At 42.5% G+C, this 22,377-nt stretch overlaps 1 protein-coding gene across 2 annotated transcripts in view; it reads left to right on the top strand.

The window, feature by feature from the left end:
* The window catches only part of ATP5SL (ATP5S like), a 158,538-nt gene that overhangs the window by 26,170 nt on the left and 109,991 nt on the right, over positions 1-22,377 (top strand). For both annotated transcript variants that reach the window (XM_021094422.1, XM_013988612.2), the window contains exon 2: positions 18,520-18,571. In XM_021094422.1, coding sequence (XP_020950081.1) covers positions 18,554-18,571 — 18 coding nt within the window. In that variant the 5' untranslated portion in view covers positions 18,520-18,553. The remainder of the gene's footprint in view (positions 1-18,519; positions 18,572-22,377) is intronic.

Genomic DNA, 22,377 nt, shown 5'->3' with positions numbered 1-22,377 from the left:
TTGTCTTTCAAATTTAGATCTTTAATCCACTGAAATTTATTTTTTTGTGATGGGTTTGAAGTAGGAGGTCTCTGTACTTTTTTTTCCACTTAATTTATTGTAAATATCTTTCCAGTCAATACATAATGATCTACCTAATTATTCTGACAACTGAAGAACTGCACAATTTGCTTTCAAGATGAATTTTTTTTTTTCTTTTTAGGGCTGTACCTACAGTATATGAAAGTTTTCAGGCTAGGGGTTGAGTTGGAGCTGCAGCTTCTGGTGTACACCACAGCCACAGCAACGTGGGCTCCGAGCCACATCTGCAACCTGTGCCACAGCTTGCGGCAACACCAGATCCTTAACCCACTGAGCTAGGCCAGGGATTGAACCTGCATCCTCATGGACACTAGTCAGACTCATCTCAACTGTGCTACAACGGGAACTCTTATTTTTATTTATTTATTTTTAAAAATATTTTTTATTTTTTGTCTTTTCTGGGGCCGCACCTGTGACATATGGGTGTTCACAGGCTAGGGGTCTAATTGGAGCTGTAGCTGCTCGCCTACACTATAGCCACAGCAATTCGGGATCCAAGCTGCATCTCTGACCTATACCACAGCTCAAGGCAACTCAGGAGCCTTAACCCACTGAGTGAGGCTAGGGATCGAACCTGCAACCTAATGGTTCCTAGTTGGATTTGTTAACACTGTGCCACGATGGGAACTCTGGGAACTCCTATTTTTAAAAATTGTAGTTGATTTACAATCTTCTGTCAATTTCTGCTGTACAGCCAAGTGACCCAGTTATATATACACATATTCTTTTTCTCACATTATCTTCCCTCATGTTCCATCACAAGTGATTGGATATAGTTCCCTGTGTTATACAGCAGGACCTCATTGCTTATCCATTCCAAATGCAATAGTTTGCATCTACTAACCCCAAACTCCCAGTCCATTCCACTCCCTCTCCCTCCCCCTTGGCAACAAGTCTGTTCTCCATGTCCATGAGTTTGTTTCTTTTCTATAGATAGGTTCATTTATGCCATATATTAGTTTCCAGATATGTGTTATCATATGGTATTTGCCTTTCCCTTTATGACTTACTTAGTATGAGAGTCTCTAGTTTGATCCATGTTGCTGCAAATGGCATTGTTTTGTTCTTTTTTATGGCTGAGTAGTATTCCATTATGTGTATCTTCTTAATCCATTCATCCATTGATAGACATTTAGGTTGTTTCTGTGTCTTGGCTATTGTAAATAGTGCTTCAATTAACATAGGGGTGCATGTATCTTTTTGAATGAAAGTTTTGTCTGGATATATTCCCAGGAGTGGGATTGCTGGATTTTATGGTAGTTCTATATTTAGTTTTCTGAGGTACCCCCTTACTGTTTTCCACAGTGGCTGTACCAATTTATATTCCTACCAACAGCAAAGGAGCTTCCCTTTTCTCCATATCCTCTCCAGCATTTGTTATTTGTAGATTTATTAATTCATTCTGGCTGGTGTGAGGTGGTACCTTACTGTAGTTTTGATTTGCATTTATCTAATAATCAGCGACATTGAACATTTTTTCGTGTGCCTGTTGGCCACCCATGTCTTCTTTGGAGAATTGTCTCTTTAGGTCTTCTGACCATTTTTCAAATTTTTTTTTGCCTTTAATTATATGAGTTGTTTGTATATTTTGGAGTAAGCCTTCGTTGGTAGCATTGTTTGTGACTATTTTCTCCCATTCCATAAGTTGTCTTTCCGTTTTTGTTTTTGTTTTTGTTTTATGGTTTACTATGCTGTGCAAAAGCTTGTGAATTTGACTTGTCCCATTGGTTTATTTTTGTTTTTATTTTTATTGCATTAGGAGACTGACTTAAGAAAACATTTGTACGGTTGATGTCAGAGAATGTTTTGCCTATGTTCTTTTCTAGTAGTTTTATGGTGTCTTGCCTTAGGTAAGTCTTTAAACCATGTTTTTTTTTGGGAGGGAGGCGCACCCACAGCATATGGAAGTTCCCAGGCTAGGGGTTGAAATGGAGCTGCAGCTGCCAACTTATGCCACAGCCACAGCAACACAGGATCTTTAACCCACTTAGCAAGGCCAGGGATTGAACCCACATCCTCATGGATACTAGTCAGGTTTGTTACCACTGAGCCATGACAGGAACTCCAGTCTTTAAGCCATTTTGAGTTTATTTTTGTGCATGGTGTGAGGGCGTGTTCTAGTTTCATTGATTTACATGCAGCTGTCCAGTTTTCCCAGCACCACTTGCTGAAGAGACTGTTTCCCATTTTGTATTCTTGCCTCCTTTGTTGAAGATTAATTGACCATAGGCGTCTGGGTTTATTTCTTGGTTCTCTGTTCTGTTCCATTGGTCTGTATGTCTGTTTTTGTACCAGTACCATACTGCCTTGATTACTGTAGCTTTGTAATATTGTCTGAAGTCTGGGAGAGTTATGCCTCCTGCTTGATTTTTGTTCCTCAGTATTGCTTTGGCAATTTGGGGCCTTTAATGGTCCCATATAAATTTTCAGATTGTTTATTTTAGTTCTGTGAAAAATGTCCTGGGCAATTTGATAGGGATTGCATTGAATCTGCAGGGTTTTTTTTTCCTTTTTAGGAGCTCACCTGTGGCATATGGAAGTTCCCAGGCTAGGGGTTGAATCAGAGCTGCAACCACTGGCCTATGCCACAGCCATAGCAATGCCAGATCTGAGCCATGTCTGAAACCTACACCACAGCTCACGGCAATGCCAGATCCTTAACCCACTGAGCAGGGCTAGGGATCAGACCTTGATCCTCATGGATACTATTTGGGTTCATTACCACTGAGCCACAACAGGAACTCTGAATCTGTAGATTGCTTTGGGTAGTATGGCCATCTTCATGATATTAATTCTTTCAACCCAGGAACATAGAATATCTTTCTATTTCTTTGACTCTTTAATTTCCTTGAATAAGGTTTTATAGTTCTTAGCATATAAGTCTTTTACTTCCTTGGTCAGGTTTATTCCTAGGTATTTAATTTTTTTGGTGCGATTTTAAAAGGTATTGTATTTTTGTATTCCTTTTCTAATATTTCATTGTTAGTATACAGAAATGCAACTGATTTCTGAATGTTAATCTTGTATCCTGATACTTTGCTGAATTCATTAATCAGTTTGAATAGTTTTTCTGTGGAGTCCTTAGGGTTCTCTCTATATATAGTATCATGTAGTCTGCATAGTGACAGTTTTACCTCTTCTCTTCCAATTTGGATACCTTTTATTTCTTTTGTCTGATTGCTGTGGCTAGGACTTCCAACACCATGTTGAATAAAAGTGGGAGAGTGGGCATCCTCATCTTATTCCAGATTTTATTTATTTATTTTTTTTGTCTTTTTGCCATTTCTTGGGCCGCTCCTGCGGCATATGGAGGTTCCCGGGCTAGGGGTCGAATCGGAGCTGTAGCTGCCAGCCTACGCCAGAGCCACAGCAACGTGGGATCCAAGCCACATCTGCGGCCTACACCGCAGCTCACAGCAACGCTGGATCCTTAACCCACTGAGCAAGGCCAGGGATTGAACCCGCAACCTCAGGTTCCTAGTTGGATTCGTTGACCACTGTGCCACGACAGAAACTCCCCTGTTTCGAGGTATTTTTAAATTTCCCTTTTGATTTGTCATTGACCCATTGGTTTCTTATTAGTGTATTCTTTAGTCCCCATGTACTTGTTTTTTTCTCATTTCTTTTCCTGCAGTTGATTTATAGTTTCATGCCATTGTGCTCAGAGAAGATGCTTGAAATAATTCCTATTCTCTTAAATTTATTGAGATTAGTTTTGTGCCCCAGTATGTGGTCAATCCTTGAGAATGTTCCATGTGCACTTGAAAAAAGAATGTATATTCTGATTTTTTTGGATGTAATGTTCTGAAAATGTCAATGAAGTCTAATTTTTCTATTGTGTCATTTAGGATCTCTGTTGCCTTACTGATTTTCTGTCTAGAGGATCTGTCCATTGATGTGAATGTGGTGTTAAAATCTCCTACTATTCCCATCAATTTCTCCTTTTATGTTTGTTAGTATTTGTTGTATGTATCTGGGTGCTTCTATATTAGGAGCATATATGTTGATGATGGTAATATCCTCTTCTTGAATGGATCCTTTTATCATTAAATAGTGTCCTCCTTTGTCTTTCTTTATGGCCTTCGTTTTAAAGTCTATTTTGTTTGATATGAGTATTGCAACTCCTGCTTTCCTGTCTTTTCCATTGGCATGAAATATCTTTTCCCATCTCCTCACTCTCAATTTATATTTGTCCTTTGCCCTAAGGTGAGTCTCTTGTAGGTAGCATATTGTAGGCTCTTATTTTTTTATCCAGTCTGTCACTCTATGTCTTCTGATTGAAGCATTCAGTGTATTTACATTTAAGGTAATTATGGATACATATGTATTTATTGCCTTTTTTTTTTTTTTTTTTTTTTTTTTGTCTTTTCTGCCATATCTTGGGCCACTCCTGAGGCATATGGAAGTTCCCAGGCTAGGGGTCTAATTGGAGCTGTAGTGGGTGGCCTACACCAGAGCCACAGCAATAGCGGGATCGGAGCCGCGTCTGCAACTTACACCACAGCTCATGGCAACGCTGGATCTGTAACCCACTGAGCAAGGCCAGGGATCGAACCCACAACCTCATAGTTCCTAGTCGGATTCGTTAACCACTGAGCCATGATGGGAACTCCATTGCCATTTTAAACCTTGTTTTCCAGTTGATTCTATGTTTCTCCTTTGTTTCTTTCTTTTTTTGGTTTGATGATTTCCTTTTATTATATACTTGTGTTTCTTATTTTTGGTTTTTGTGACTGTATTGTTTAGTTTTCCTTTGTGGTTGCCCTGTTTTTCAAGTATGTTAATCCCTTCCTCTATTTGCTTGCTTTAGCCTGATAGAGTTTCTAGGTTGTTTTACCTGACCTCTCTGGGCAAGAATTTGGTCACAGGAGGCATCAGGGTATCATTAGGGAGACCGAAAATGAGTAATTAGATCTGGATGTCTGTCCTTTAGTGACTGCTTTATCTCGAGCAGGCCATTTTGGTTCTTGATCCCAGTATTACCTGTGAATAAAATAAGGTTGAGAATGGGATCCAGGAAGGTCTTGGAGGGCAGCCCTGGGCTATTGGGAAATAGGATGAGGGGAGAGGGCAGCCAGAGATTCAGCCAGCTCCCTCCTGGACCTTGGAGGAGTCTAGCACTTGCTTGAGACTCAGGAAGAAAGTAAGTGTTGGTGCTGCATGTGATGGGCTGGTGGAGAGGGAACAGGGTGAGGTCAGCTCAGATAACATCTGCTCTGGTCTCAGAGGGACTCAGGGAGCAAGTTGGGATCTTGATGGCGTATCACCATTTTCAGTGTTGAATTACTGACCTTTGCACTCACATTCTTGGACGCCTTATTGGAGCCACCTCCCTGAAACTTGGCGTTGATCCCTATGGCCTCTCATGGGCCCTGTCAGAAGGAAACATGTCACTTCCAGTCACCGGAAAGCAAAAGCACCAAGGGAATATTTTACCCCCATCAATGTGCTACCTAGGTGAGCATAGCTTCATTGTTTTCCCTTTTCCACTCAGGCGTCTAGAGTACTTCAAGAAAACATTATTTTATATGTATGTATGTATTTAATTTTATTTTTAAATTATATAGTTGATTTACAGTGTTGTGTGAGGTTCTGGGACATAGCAAAATGATTCAGTATTCTTTTTCATATTCTTTAACATTATGGTTTATTACAGGATATATAGTTCCCTGTGCTATACAGTAGGACCTTGTTTTTTTAATCTGTTTTATATATAATGGTTTGTATTTGCTAATCCCAAACTCCTAATTTATCCCTCCTCCATCATCTTCCCCCTCAGGTAATCGTAAGTTTGTTTTTTGTCTGTGAGTCTCTTTTATAAATGAGTTCATTTGAGTCATTCATATATATAGGAAATGTATATATGTATTTTTTGGTCACTCCCATGGATGTGGAAGTTCTGGGGCCAGGGAGCAAACCCTTGCCACAGCTGTGACCATAGCAGCGACAACACCGGGTCCTTAATTTGCAGGGGATTCCTTGTATCATATTTTGGATTCCCCATATTAGTGATATCACATGGTTTTTGTCTTTTTTTTTTTTTTCCTGACTTACTTCACTTAGTATGACAACCTCGCTGGTTATTTTTATTTTTATTTTTGTCCACCCTGTGGCATATGGAGTTCCTGGGCCAAGGATCGGATCTGAGCTGCAGTTGTGACTTCAGCTGCAGCTGTAGCAGCACTGTACCAGGCAGGGGATCGAATCTGCTTCCCAGTGCTCCCATGGTGCTGCCAATCCCCTTGTGCCACAGCAGGAAATCCAGTATGAAAATCTCTAAGTCCATCCCTGTTGCTGCAAATGGCATTATTTCATTCATTTTTTTTTCCCCCCAGGGCTGCACTTGTGGCATGTAGAAGTTCCCAGGCTAGGGGTCTAATCAGAGCTGCAACTGCAGGCCTACATCATAGCCACAGCAATGCCAGATTGGAGCCACATTTGCTGCACCTTTTGGCAACACTGGATCCTTATCCTGCTGAGTGAGGCCAGGGATTGAACCTGCACCCTCATGGATACTTGTCAGGTTCTTAACCTGCTGAGCCACAGGTTTTTTTCAATTTCTTTTTTTTTCATTTCATTCTTTTTTTAATGGCTGAATAATATTCAGTTTTTTTTTTCAATTTCATTTTTTTTCCAATTTCATTCTTTTTTAATGGCTGAATAATATTCATATTATATGTCACATGATTATCCATTCATCTGTTGATGGACATTTAGTTTGCTTCTATGTCTAGACTATTGTAAGTAGTTATGTTATGATCATTGGGGTTCGTGTATCTTTTTGAATTATAGTTTTGTTTGGACATATGCCTGGGAGTGGGATGCTGGATTATATGGCAACTCTGTTTTTAGGTTTTGGAGGAACCTTCCATAGTGGCTCCATCAATTTACATTCCACACCCAAGAGAGGATATATTTTTTATTTCTTTAACATTTAGAAAAATGGAAGTATAGTTGATTTACAATGTTGTGCTGATTTCTGCTGTACAGCAAAGTGACCTAGTCATACATATATATGTGAGAGGAGCATTTTATTTATTTTTTATAATGATTTTTATTTTTTCCATTATATTTAGCTTACAGTGTTCTGTCAATTTTCTACTGTACATTGAAGTGACCCAGTCTCTCTCTCTCTCTCTCTCTCACACACACACACACACACACACACACACACACACACACACACACGTTTTTTTTTCTTCTCACATTATCTGAGAGGAGCATTTTAAATGGATAAGGAATTAAGGTTTAAAATCTGGCCTGGAGGAGTTCCCATCGTGGCGCAGCAGAAACCAATCCGACTAGGAATCAGGAGATTGCAGGTTCAATCCCTGGCCTCACTCAGTGGGTTAAGGATCTGGTGTTGCCCTGAGCTGTGGTGTAGGTCACAGACGCAGCTTGGATCCCATGTTGCTGTGGCTGTGGCTGTGGCCGGCAGCTGTAGCTCCAATTGCACCCCTGGCCTGGGAATCTCCATATGCCATGAGTGCAGCCTTAAAAAGCAAGAAAAGAAAAAAAAGAAAAGAAAATCTGGTCTAGAGAGAAGTTACCTGGAAGTAGGTGGAGAAAGAATAGCTTCTGGATGGAAAAGAGGACAAAATGTAGGGGTTAATCAGGACCTTAAAACCTCCCTCCATTGAGAACCCTCCTATACACATTAAAATTCTGATGACTTAGGGAAAGAGAGCAAAGAGAAGATTATTCCATAAACCAGTGAGGAACCTCACCTGACCTCATGTTTAGTTTTATTTGAATCCATAATCCCAGATCAGCTAACTGCAAGAGGATGGTATTTACCTCTGTTCCTCTGGCACAAATCCTTTCCTCTTTTGGACTCTGTTCAAGCCTGTCTTATCACCTGATGCTGTCATATTCCAATTTTGTGATACCTAAGATATTTTTATGACAATCAAGGACGCCGTTTTATAGAAATTCTGGTCTAGAACTGGGTCCACATGATGCTTCCTCTGTATAGGAATCGCTGCTACTTCCTGTCAGACTTAATTATGGCTTCACATGATTCCCCATCCCATTTGAATGCAGCTCTATCATTGCACAATTACACTTATAGTTTGTTGTTTGTAATGTGTTTTGGATTGAATTGTGTCCCCCAAACCTCATTAAAGCTGTAACCCTTAATAACTCAGAATGACTGTTCGGAGATAGGGCCTTTACAGACATGATTAAGTTAAAATGAGGCCCTTAGGTTGGGCTCTAATCTGGTTTGTGTGGAATCTTTATGAGAAGAGATTTGGGCACACAAGGAAACACGAGGCATGTATGTGCCCAGAGGAATGACCACGCAAGTTTATAGCAAAGAGAGAGGCCTCCGAAGTAACCAAAGTTGCTGACATCTTGGTCCTGGACTTCCAGCCTGCGGAATTGTAAAAAAATAAGTTTCTCTTGTTTAGGCTGCCCAGTCTGTGGGTGGCAGTCCTGGCAAACTAAAAATCTTCTCCCTCACTAGACTCTGAACCAATGGCTCAGTAGTGATTCAACTTTATCGTTCTTGACACATGTCAGGCACTTGGTAAATGTTTGTTCGGTAAGTGGATGGACAGTCGTCCAGAGAGGGCCCTTGGAGCAGCATCTGGTTCAACCCAGCTCTCCTGTTTCCCAGACTCGTGCCCTTTCTACCACACAGATGGAGGGCGTTGCATCATTTCCCCAAGTGCTGTTTCCAAATATCCTCATGCCCTGTTTTGAGTGGTGTTAATTTCAACAGGCATAGTCCTTGCCATCTGAAGTTTTCTAATGTTTTACTCTCTACTGACCTCTACTTCTAGTTCCAGAGAAAAGCCACAGATATTAGAGCCAGAAGGAATCTTGGAGATGATTAGTGTAACCTCTTACTTGAAAAGTTTTTCTTTTTCATTCTGAATGCAACATAACTATATTAGAGAGAATTTGTAAAGTCCAAGTAGAGAAATCTTTGCTCTTGCCAGCTGTTGGAATTTTAGTGTGTTTCCTGCGTATGATTCATTTTTAATTTTTTATTAATTTAATTTAATTATTATTATTATTTTTTTGTCTTTTTAGGGCCGCACGCGAAGCATATGGAGGTTCCCAGGCTAGGGGTCGAATTGGAGCTACAGCTGCCTGCCTACACCACAGCCACAGCAACGCCATATCCAAGCCTCGTCTTCGACCTACACCACAGCTCACAGCAACACCAAATCATTAACCCACTGAGCGAGGCCAGGGATTGAACCTGTGTCCTCATGTATGCTGGTCAGGTTCATTTCCACTGAGCCACAATGGGAACTCCTCATTTAATTGTATTTATTTTCTTTTTTTTTGTTTGTTTGTTTTTTTTTTTTATTTTTATTTATTTATTTATTTATTTTTGTCTTTGTTGTTGTTGTTGTTGTTGTTGTTGTTGCTATTTCTTGGGCCGCTCCCTCGGCATATGGAGGTTCCCAGGCTAGGGGTTGAATCGGAGCTGTAGCCACCGGCCTACGCCAGAGCCACAGCAACTCGGGATCCGAGCCGCGTCTGCAACCTACACCACAGCTCATGGCAACGCCGGATCGTTAACCCACTGAGCAAGGGCAGGGATCGAACCCGCAACCTTATGGTTCCTAGTCGGATTCGTTAACCACTGCGCCACGACGGGAACTCCTGTATTTATTTTCTTTTTCTTTTTCTCTGTTTTTGCTTTTTAGGACCACACCTGCAGCATGTGGAAGTTCCCAGGCTAGGGGTTGAGTTGGAACTGCAGCTGCTGGCCTATGCCACAGCCTCAACAATGCCAGATCCAAGCCATGTCTGCAACCTACACCTCAGCTCACAGCAATGCCAGATCCTTGACCCACTGAGCCAGGGATCAAACCCACATCCTCGTGGATCTCAATCAGGTTCATTTCCACAGAGCCACAGTGGGAACTCCATGTATAATTTTTTAAATATAGCCACAGCGTGTGAACAAATTTCTTTTTGTTCACTTTTGTAGGCATGTTCCTGTGTTGTCTTAAAACATTTATAACTGATGTTTTGAATGACTGCCTAACACTCCCAAGTATTTGTTCTCCAGATTATTAAATGTCTCATTGCTGAATACTTAGGTTGTTTTATTTTTTGGATATTGATCAGTTTCTTTGTGCTTGTGACTGTTTTCCAAATGTTGAATTGCTGTCTTGGGGAAGATTTCTCAAGTGGAATTACTGGGTCAAAAGTTGAGAACAGCTTTATGCTTCTTGATATCATTACCAAATTGATTTTAAAAGAGTTGTACTGGGCTTCCTGTCGTGGCACAGAGGAAACGAATCTGACTAGGAACCATGAGGTTGCTGGTTCGATCCCTGGCCTTGCTCAGTGGGTTAAGGATCCCAAGTTGCTGTGGCTGTGGTGTAGGCCAGCAGCTATAGTTCTGATTGGACTGCTGGCCTGGAAACCTCCATATGCTGTGGATGAGGCCCTAAAAGGACAAAAGACAAAAAAAAAAAAAAAGAGTTGTACTAATTAACTAAATCACTCTCCTTTTATTTTTGTTTTTTTCATCTTTTTAGGGTTGCACCTGCAGCATATGGTGGTTCCCAGGCTAGGGGTCATATCAGAGCTACAGCTGCCGGCCACAGCCACAGCAAAACGGGATCTGAGCTGCATCTGTGACCTACACCACAGCTCACGGCACTGCCAGATCCCCAACCCACTGAACAAGTCCAGGGATTGAACCTGTGTCCCCATGGATCCTGGTCAGATTCACCAACCACTGAGCCACCATGGAACTCCCACTGCCCCTTTTATTTTCAGGGGAGGAAACTGAGACCCAGAGAGAGCAAATGAAATGCTCAGGTTCACAAAGGAAATGGTGACTCACCTCAAGTTAAAACCCAGGTTCAAGACTCTTACTCTGTTATTCTTTTGCAGTCCTACATGACCCTAATATCAGGGTGTAACTGAAAACAAAGGTACAGGCTACTGTAGTTTTATGTCTGTTTTGGCCTTTTTAGGGCTGCACCCGTGGCACGTGGAGGTTCCCAGGCTAGGGGTCGAATCAGAGCTGTCGTTGATGGCCTACACCACAGCCACAGCAACACCAGATCCAAGCTGCATCTGTGACCTATACCACAGCTCACGACAGTGCTGGATCCTTAATCCACTGAGCAAGGCCAGGGATTGAACCTGCATCCTCATAAATGCTAGTCAGTTTCGTTTCCACTGAGCCACGAGAGGAACTCCCATCAGACACTTTTGAACCATCTTAATTATTTTTTCTATAGCTTATACTACCTCTACTATTATTTATTTCATACTTTTTTCTTTAAATAAATTTAATTTATATAATATCTTCATTCTATGCAATATTTTCCATGAGATTATGAGTTCAATAATGCTTAGATTTATTTCCAAGATGCATTAAAATAAACATATGACTGTTAAAATAAAAGCTTATTTATGTTTTATCTATAATCAGTTTTGGAAAACATTGATACAGTGAAAGAGCATGGACTTTATATCCAGACAGACCTGGGGTCAACTGCTTGTTTGCTCTATCATTTAACTACGTAGTCTTGGAGAAGTCACTTGGCTTTTATGACCTTTGGTTCTCCACTAATACCCACTCTGTGACTCAGTGCCTCAGTGGTAACGAATCCAACTAGTATCCATGAGGATGTGGGTTTGATCCCTGGCCTTGCTCAGTGGTTAAGGATCCGATATTGCCATGAGCTGCAGTATAGGTCACGGATGCACCTCAGATCTACCATTGCTGTGGCTGTGATGTAGCCCAGCAGCTGCAGTTCTGATTTGCTCCCTAGCCTGGGAACTTCAATATGCTGCAGATGCAGCCCAAAAAAAGCAGTGGATATTAGTATCCACCTTGCAATGTTGTTATGACTGAAGGAGCTACTGTGGGCCCAGTCTCAAGCAGGCGTTCAGTTCATGATTGTTATTATCCTGGTTATTTTTGCACACTTGTAGTTATTTCCCTAAGTGTGTTTCTGTGTTGGAATATCAGGCTTATTGCTCTCTGCTCACTTGTATGTGTAAAGAAGTTACTTCCACTTATTTAGTTTTGTGGTAAATCTATTATTATTTTGACTTCTCAGTTCTGTTACTTATTATCGTTGTGATTTTGGCCAAGTTACTTAATGTTTCTGTGTCTCATTTATATAGTTTGTAAAACAGGGATTTAAAAAAAAGTACTTTGGTGTGTGTACGCATCATCAGTTTCCTAGCTCTGTCCACCAGCGGGCCCAGACGCACTAGCCCTAGTAGCAACAGGCAATACCTAGTGCCCAAGGTTTGTGAATGTCATTCTCCCATGAAAGGAGCAGCTGACTCCAGGGCTGGGGAACTGAAGTGCAAATGAGTTCGGTGTGTTCTTTCGCAGTGCCATTAGTTAAGGATCAGGTGTTGGTGCTGTAGCGGCTTGGGTTGCTGTAGCATGGGTTGCATTCCTGGCCCTGGAACTTCCACATGCTGTAGGCATGGCCAAAAAAATATGGTTTGCAAATATTGAAAAAAAAAAAAAAGACGAGCCTGGAATATCCTGTGTGAGAAGGTCAGGAACTGCTAAAGAAAGGACATGTCAAAAACACACCAAAACACCTTGAGCTCAGTGGCTTGTGAGCAACAGTGGGACAATAAGGGTAACATTGTAAATAAGGACAGTAATGGATTATAATACACAACCATCCCTGAGTCTTACAAAAATAAATAATCGAATACCTAAATAAATATGAGAGAAGGAACAGCTCTTTTTCTTATAGTAGAATCTTAATAAATATGAAAGGAATGATGAAAGCAAAAAAAAAAAATCATAGTTTTGCTAAGACTATAGTAATACCTGTTATAGGCAAGAATTATCAATCGATTTTACAAATTAATAGAGACAGATCAAGATGGTAGAGGAGGATTTCCTGTCTTGGCGCAGCAGAAACAAATCTGACTAGGAACCATGAGGTTGCAGGTTTGATACTTGGTCTTGCTCAGTGGGTTAAGGATCTGGTGTTGCCATGAGCTGTGGTGTAGGTTGCAGATGCGGCTCGGATCTGGCGTTGCTTTGGCTGTGGTGTAAGCCCGCAGCTGTAGCTCCAATTAGACTCCTAGCCTGGGAATCTCTATATGCCATGGGTGCAGCCCTAAAAAAAAAAAAAAAAAAAAAAAAAAAAAAAGAGAGAGAGAGAGAGAGAGAGAGAGAGATGGTGGAGGAGTAAGATGTGGCCCACCTTCTCCCAGAAATACATTTAAAAAAAATCTAGGAGTTCCCATTTCAGCTCAGAAGGTTAAGAACCTGACTAGTATCCATGAGGATGCGGGTTCAATCCCTGGCCTTGCTCAGGGGGTTAAGGATCTGGCTTTGCCACAAGCTGGAGTGTAGATTGCAGATGTGGCTCAGATCTGGCATTGTTGTGGCTGTGGCATGTGCTAGCAGCTGTAGCTCCAATTGGACTCCTAGCCTGGGAACTCCCATGTACTACAGGTGTGGCCCCTAAAAAGAAAAAAAAAAAAAAAAAGAAAGAAAGAAAAAGAAAAAAAAAACTACATGTAGAACAGTTCTCACAGAACGTCTACTCAATGCTGTCAGAAGACCTCAGACTTCCAAAAAGGCAAGAAAACCTCCACATAACTGGGTAGGAAAAAAGGAAAAGTAAAAAAAGAGAAGAGAGAAAAATAAAAAAAAAAGAGAGAGAAAAAGGAATCATGATGGGAATAGTGTTCCTGGGAGGGGCTATGAAAGGAAAGGATTCCACACGGTGGAAGGCCTGCTGCCTCGCAGGGATCAGCCGGGCAGGAGGGAGATTCTCAAAGCCTCAGAGAAAAGTGCAGCCACTGGTATGAGGACAGCAAAGCAGAGAGAGAGCCAGACAAATGGTTGGACTGTGATGCACAAGCGGGGCCTGGGTGCTAAGGCTTGGGCTTTGGAGGTCTGTCCTGGAGAGGACTAGAGTGGGCCGTATGGAAATAGCCTGAGGGGGCGGAGGGTGGTGGTGGTGAGCCACAGCCAAGGGAGTGCAGGCCCACCAAAAAGGAAGGCCCACTGCTGGGGAGTATGAGAGAAGGGGGCAGGACTGCCATAGGAACTTGGCATCTCTGGGACAGACCAAGAGATGAGGTGCAAAGAAGGAAGGAAACTAAAGGAAGCCAAAGAACTGTAGGAAGTGAGGGTCTGATCCATAGGAGAATAAAGAGGGGGCTAGACAGAGACTTTGGGTGGTCCCACCCCGCTGCCTGCAAGAAGAGTTGCCTGATCGGTGGCTATTATGGACCTGGCCTTAGGCTAGGTTCTGGGCTGTAGAGATCAATAGACATAGTCCCCACTTACCATGTACAGTCTAACTGAAAGAAGACAGCAACAAAGAGAAACTGGATGAGAATTTCTAGATGCGTGGTGGTGTGGGCTGGGATACTGCTTCTGTCAAGAACAGCAAACATTTATTGCTCACCTGCTGTCTTCTAAGCATTTTGCACACAGATTAACTCACTGAGTCCTGACAACAGCCCTGTAAGTGGGTAATGTTATAATCCCCGTTTTATAGGTGAAGCGTCTGAGGCAGAGACATTACGGGTAGCTTGCCTGGAGTCTCCCAGTAGGGACTCCGGAGCAGGCGCTCCAGCACAGCTGGTCTGGCTCTAGAAGGTAACGTGGCCTCTAGTGAGTCCTCAGAAGAGTGTGTGGAAGCTTTGCAGCTTCGCATCCACTGGCTTGGTACCCGCTTGCCTGCCTTTTTGCGGGGAAGACTCTTCCTTAAAGACTCTGGTCAAGGGAGCCGCTCCCTTGACATCGGGTCTGACTCCTGCCTCTCCCGGGGCAGTCACTGTCCTCAGAGCTCGACTAGCACTTTGCGTATATTTTGTTTAACTACTTGTGTTCTGTGTGTTGAACTATCTGACTCTTGTGTTATAAGTTCTGGAGAGCAAGGACTTTTTTTATTCCAGAAATTTTCAAATAGTTACAGGAGTAACGCTCATAATATAATGAATCTACATACATGTGCTCATCATGCAGCTTCAGCGACTGTCATGTCATGGCCAGCTTGGTTGCATTTATACTCCTTTTCCCAAACCTGGCTTGTTCTGAAGGAAATCCCAGATATCAAAGCATCCCATCTGTGAATATTGCAGTGGTGTTACTAAAATATAAGGGTGCTTTAAAAAACGTAATCACAGTACCATTGCCACCCTAAAAAGTAATTCTCCCTCAGTATCATAAAATATTCAGTGTTTGCATTTTTGCGGTTATCTCATAGTTTTTCCCTTTCCTTCCCTTCTCATGTTTTCAGGAGAATTTTTTTGAATAAAGATCCAGATAAGGGCTTTATTTAATAATTACCATGTTTTTCTCACCAAGAGGCTGAGTAATGACATATAGTAAATCCTCAGTAAATGATGTTGAATGCGTGAATCATCAGAATCATCTATAAAATGTCCTGATTGTATTAGTTCAGCCTTACTGTTGGTTTTGGTTGGTTTGTTGGGATGGCTTTTGGTTTCTGTCAACTTTAGCTCCGGTGCCGGCTGCTTCTCAGTGCCTGTGAACATGACTAAAGGTTTGAGGGTGGTGAATGCCCCTGTGACTCAGATTGACAGGGTAGCAGGTAATGGGCCCTTGCTTCCTTGTGTCTGTGTTTTGTCCTTAGTCTCTTGTTATAGCAAGTTGATGCTGGACCAACCACGTTTGGCTTTTTGGCGATTTCTTCAGAACTGGGACCCTGAAAGAGCTCCCTATGAGGAAACAAAAGAGCAAGGGCTGAGGAAGCAGTGGTGTCCCTGAGAGAAATGCGTGTGCTGTGGGGGAAGCCATTTAGGTGGGGAGTGATTTCAGAAGGTGTTTGGGGAGTTCCCATAGTGGCGCAGTGGTTAACAAATCCAAATAGGAACCATGAGGTTGCAGGTTCGATCCCTGGCCTCGTTCAGTGGGTTAAGGATCTGGCGTTGCCCTGAGCTGTGGTGTGGGTCGCAGACACACCTTGGATCTGATGTTGCTGTGGCCCTGATGTAGGCTGGCAGCTGTACCTCTGTTTGGACCCCTAGGCTGGGAACCTCCATATGCCGCAGGTGTGGCCCTAAACGGACAAAAGACAAAAAAAAAAAAAAAAAAAGAAGGTGTTTGGATGTGAGTGTCTGAGCTCTGGGAAGTGGTAGGGCTGAAGGTTTCGATGAAGGAGCCGTCTGCTGAGCGTCGTGGAAGCTGTGGAACGAGGCTGGTGTGGAGCGAAGCTGGAGGGTCTGAGTCAAGGTCTGATGTGGGGGTGCTATGTACATCCTATGCCCCCATCCGATGTGTGGTGTAGGAGGAGAATGTCCAAGAAGGAAAATGTTGTCTGTGGTCTCAGATGTTGTAAAAGCGAACCACGCGAGGGCAGTGAATGTACTTTTGCATCGGCCAAGAGATGGGTACTGATTTTATGCTGCTTCTGTCTTGGGAACAGTGCAGAGTGCCGGGGGGAGTCAGGTGACGGGGCAGGGGAGAGACAGCACATGTTTCAGCTGCTTGGCAGTGAAGGCAATGAGGTAACAGCTAATTCTTGGTGGAGTTAATAACGGAGGGTTATCCAGGTTAGAATGGATCTGACCCGTGAGGGGACAGAAGGTCCTGGCCAGAGGGACTTGGGGAGTTTGGGAGGCTTCTTTCCCTAAGGCAGTCAGATTGGCTCACACAGGTAGCTAAGTAAACATAACCTTTTTCCCATAAACAAGCAGTTACAAAAAGAAAATTGTAGAATATCTCGGAAGGAAAGAAAACAATCCAATACTCCCAAATGTGCATTCTTTACCAATTATTTAAGTAATCTCTGAAGGGTAGCTTTCAGTTGCTTTCCCAAATCCCAGCAGATTGTCTCTGTTGAGAGCTGACTGTCCCCTAAACCAATAACCTCTACCTCTACGGGCATTTCCTGGAATAAAGCCCATAAATTATTAAAACATATCTGCGTTTTTTGCGTATTTCATAGGAATCACTCACAGACCTTGACAACTAGTTTTCTAGTGGCTTCTAGTAGGTTCTCTGGAGTCAGGCTTCCCAAGGGCCAGGTGGTACTCTAAATAAGCAAGAAGGTGTTTAGGCCTTGGTCCTGCAGGTAGACAACCTTCACAGTGGAAAAAGGTATAGAATCTGCAGTCCCAAATTAGTTATGTATGTATTTTCCTGTGGATGTTTAATTCACACCAGGCTTTGGAAAACTAGGAGAAGCTTCTCCTTTTTCTCTCTCTTCTTTTCTGGCACGTGGTTAAGGACATAACTCAAAGTTATGTCACATTCAAGTTAGACTCTAGTAGGACAGGGCTGAGGTGGGAAGGAATGAGTATGTTCTGAACAGGCAAGTTTAAAACCAGTTTAGGTCAGGAAATGGGGAGGGGCAGAGGCCCTGGCACCTCTCTCCCAAGGTCTGCTTTGCCGCATGTCACTGACAAGGACGGTTGGGTTTCCTGCAGACCTCCTCCTACATGTGCCTTTTCATCTACTGACACCGAAGGAGGAGGCTGTGACCAGGCCAGCCTGGACGAGCCTCACTGGGGAATGAAGAGGGGGAAAGACCCTCTTCCCATTTTCCCTGAGGGGAAAGGGGTCTCCTGGGGATGGAGCTGAGAAGCTTGGAGTAAGTCAGCAGTGCAGCGAGCAGGACTGGTTGCATTACTCTTTTTTTTTTTTAACTTCTGAATGAATCATTTCTGTGGCTGATGGAGATGGAAGTGCTGAAGTAGGTTTCTTTGATTCCTGGGCACTGAAGTTCAGGGAAGAATATGCACCCTCATTGATCTGAAAGGCATGAGCAGCAGTCAGTTAAATCATTGTCTCACCCTAGGCCCTCACCTTGGCTAGTGTGTTCCAGCTCCATATGATTTCACCAGTTTGAAACTTTTGGCTTCAGAGAAGGGCTTTTATTAGCAATTATCTCTGGTTGCTGATATCCTGTTGAATGAGCACTGGAAAAGGCAGATTATGGAATTCTTCAGTGGAATCCTTTGATACAGCAATGAGAAAAAAACCCCACAAAAACATCAATATGGTTGAATCCCACAAAATCGTTTTGACTGAAAGTAGCCAAACACATGTAAAAACATACTAGTTTTCATTTACATAAAAGTATAATTAGGTTAAGCAATCTGGTAATTGGTCCCTTCCAAATGTTCTCATGCCCTGTTTTTTTGTTTTTGTTTTTTTGTCTTTTTGCCATTTCTTGGGCCGTTCCCACAACATATGGAGGTTCCCAGGCTAGGGGTCCAATCGGAGCTGTAGCCACCGGCCTACACCAGAGCCACAGCAACTCGGGATCCGAGCCGCGTCTGCAACCTACACCACAGCTCACGGCAACGCCGGATCGTTAACCCACTGAGCAAGGGCAAGGACCAAACCCGCAACCTCCTGGTTCCTAGTCGGATTCGTTAACCACTGCGCCACGACGGGAACTCCCATGTTTCTTAATATCATTACCAAGTTGCTTTTAAAAGAGTTGTACTAATTACCTAAATCACTGTCCCTTGTATTTCCAGGTGAGGAAACTGAGACCCAGAGAGAGCGAATGAAATGCCCAAGTTCACAAAGGTAATGGTGACTCATCTGGAGTTAAAATCCAGGCTGAGGCTCTTATTCTGTTGTTCTTTTTGCAGCCCTACATGACCCTAATGTTAGGGTGTACCTGAAAATGAAGCTGCGTGTTACTATAGTATTATGGCTATCAAAAGAAACATCAGACATTTTTGGACCACTTTTATGATTTTTTGCTATAACTTATACCACCTCTTCTACTATTTACTTTATAATTTTTCTTAAATAAAGTTAATTTATTGGAGTTCCCGTTGTGGCTCAGCGGAAACGAATCTGACTAGCATCCATGAGGACACAGGTTCAATCCCTGGCCTTGCTCAGTGGGTTAAGGATCTGGCATTGCCATGAGCTGTGGTGGAGGTCACAGACGTGGCTCAGATCTGGCATTGCTGTGGCTGTGGTATAGACTGGCAGTTGTAGCTCCAGTTTGACCCCTAGCCTGGGAACCTCCATATGCCCTAAAAAGACAAAAAAAATTAAAAAAATTTTTTTTAAAGTTAATTTACACAATAGCTTTTTCCTGTGCAATATTTTCTGTGAGATTATGAGTTTGATATGCGCTTAGATTTTTTATACATGCATTAAAATAAGTATATGAATATTAAAGTATAAGCTAGTTTATGTTCTACCTAAAATCAGTTTTGGAAAATATTAATACAATGAAAGAGCATGGACTTTACATGCCGGCAGACCTATGGATCTTACCTATGTAATCTTGCAGAAGTCACTTAGCTTCTATGATCTTTGGTTCTCTGGTTTGCAGAGTGGATATTAGTATCCACCTGGCAGTGTCGTTAGGACTAAAGGAGCTACTGTGGGCCCAGGGCCCAAGCAGGTGTTCAGTACACAATGGTTATTATCCTCATTGTTTTTGCAGATTTCTAGTTACTTCCCAAAGGGAGTGTTTATGCTGGAGTATTAGGCTTCTTGCTTTCTGCAGACTTGCCTGTGTAAAAAAGTCATTTCCACTTGTTAGGTTTTGTGGTAGATCTCTTATTATTTTGACGTCTCAGTGCCACTACTTATTAGCATTGTAATTTTGGACAAGTTGCTAAATGTTTCTGTGCCTCATTTATATAATTTGTAAAACAGAGCTGAAGAAAGTACATTGGTGTGTGTATGCATTGTCTGTTTCCTAGCTCTGTCCACCAGAAGGCCTTTGTAGCAACGGGCAATATCTTGTGCCCAGGTTTGTGACTATCATTCTCCCTTGAAAGGAACCAGGACTCTGTGGAGAAACGGCTGACTCCAGGGCTGGGGAAGGGAAGTACAAGTTGAGCCTGGAACATCTTTGTGGTGTGAGAAATTCAGGAAATGACATGTCAAGACATGTCAGAACTCACTGAAACCACCTCGAGCCCAGTGGCCAGTGAGCAACAGTGGGACAATATGAGTAACATTAGAAATAAGGGTAATAGTGGATTATACTCCACAAATATCCCTGAGTCTTTACTTCTATAAATAAATATTGAATAAGTAAGTGGGAGAGAAGGGACAGCTCTTTCATATAGTAGAATCTTAATAAATGTAGAAGGAATGAAGGAAATAGAAAATCACCATTTTGCTGAGACCATGGTAATGCTTGTTGGAGGCAAGAATCATCAATGGATTTTAAAAATTAATGGGAAAAATTATGATGAGAAAAAAAGGCTATTTGCATAGTCTCAAAGTACCTCCCGCAAGATATTTGTTAATTACAATGGGAAAATAGTAGTTTTATCAACACCACCTTAACCAGTGTTGAAACTTAACATCACCCGTCACGAGAGATTTTGTTATCGTGGGTCTTCTGCTGTGCTGCACCGAGAAGGCAAACATCACTTCTGTGGTATTAGTGCCCAAAATGCATAATCTGAATTTAGATACGAGGAAACGGCCAGATAAACTGAGGGGCATTCTATGAAATTAATGATGGTACTCTTCAAAAGTGTCAAGGTCATGAAAGACAAGGAAGGCTGAGAAACTGCCCTAGATTGAAGGAGACCAGGAGACAGGAGATCTTTTTTTCAGTGTGGGATCCTGGACTGGATTCTGGACCAGGAAAAGGACATCAAAGCAAAGTCTGAAAAATTTGTGCCATTGATAATAGTTTTATATTATTGTTATATCATTGTTAATCTTCTGGTTTTGATAATCATATTATTGCTGTATGCGGTGTTATTTGAAAAACAAAAAATAAAACTATGGAGTTTTTTGATCTATGGGAACCCTGATCCTTTTTATGACATTTTTGAAGTCTGAAAAATGAAAAGTTAAAAATTTTAATTTTAACTGAATGTAAAAATACATTAGACAGGAAGTTCCCTTGTGGCACAGCAGGTTAAAGGTCTGGTGTTGTCTCTGCAGCGGCTCAGGCACTACTGTGGCTCAGCTTCAGTGTCTGGCCTGGGAACTTCCACAAGCTGCTGGCAACCACAATAATAAAAACAAAGAAAACACATTAGATATCTGTGAGGACACATGAGGTAATATGTGCAAAGTGCTTAGGACAATGCCTGCCACACAGGATTGCTTAACAGATGGGAGCTATTACTGCCGGTTTATAATTAATAAGTAATCTTATAAGTAATGATTATTCATTATTGTCATTTATTCCCTAATATTCTTGTAATTTCTCAGCTAGTTCTTTTTCCCCTCTGACCTGTGAAAAGCATCTTAAGAATGTATGTGGTTATTTTAGAGATAAAATAAGATCAGATTTGATTTTGAGGATTTGGGGTGTGGGCAGACAAGAGCATGTTATTTCCTCTCACCCCAAGTGTCCCTGTCTGGGAAACAAGATCTGAGCTCAGCCACCACCACCACCCATCTGCTGTGGTTTGTCATTGCTCCACCTGGTGGCATCGTGCGCTTTCCCCAACTCGTTGCCCTTGTGCCTTAGGAGCTATTTTAGAAGTTTTACACAGTTCATTCATTGAAACTTTACTAGGTTTGCATTATCGATGGTGTACTCTTCAAAACCGTTGTATATGCTAAGTGGGGTTTATTCATTTTAAGATGATAAAACTGAGGCTTAAAAATGTTCAGCATCTTGTCCAGGCTTGCAAAGTAAGTGACAGATCCAGGATTTGGAACCCAGTTCCCCTGAATTCAAGTCTGAGTCTAAAGGTCGAGGTGAGTCTATGGAGTTTCCGTTGTGGCTGAGTGGGTTAAGAACCCGACCGGTATCCCTGAGGATGTGGGTTTGATCCCTGGCCTTACTCCGTGGGCATTGCTTCGAGCTCTGGTGTAGGTCTTAGAGGCAGCTTGGATCTCCTGTTGCAGTGGCTCTGGCATAGGCCAGCAGCTGCACCTCCAATTTGACCCCTAGCCTAGGAACTTCCATATGCTGACGCCGCAGCCCTAAAAAGCAAAAAAAAAAAGTCCAAGTGAGTATAAATGAGTCGCCGAGTTTGAGATTTATTGATATAGAGCAGTGACTCTCAATTGGGGATGGGTTTCCCCCTCCAGCGGACATTTACAGAGTCTGGAGATATTTTTGGATATGTTAACTGGGGGTGTGGTGGGGAGGGGGTTGCTGGGCGAGGCTGCTATTGGCTTCTAGCAGGTCGAGGCCACAGGGATGGTGCTAAACAGGTTACAGAGCGCAGAGCAGCCCCGGGTCTAGCTGAGTGGAGCACAGAGCACTCGGGAGTGTGAGTAGGGGTGGACTGAAAGGCAGCCGTGGCTGGAGCTTTGAATCCAGCCTGAGGACTCGAGCCTTGGTGTCTATCACAGCGGTGGAAAAGCCTTCCCTTCCAAAATGGTGGTCTAGTGCCAGGGCTGTGGGGCCAGCGGCTTCCAGAGAGCTCTCTCTGTAAGGG

This window comes from Sus scrofa, chromosome 6 (genome assembly GCF_000003025.6).
Source record: "Sus scrofa isolate TJ Tabasco breed Duroc chromosome 6, Sscrofa11.1, whole genome shotgun sequence".
Lineage (NCBI taxonomy): Eukaryota > Metazoa > Chordata > Mammalia > Artiodactyla > Suidae > Sus > Sus scrofa.
The sequence above is the reverse complement of the archived record's forward strand: the minus strand, read 5'-3'. Positions and strand labels throughout refer to the sequence as shown.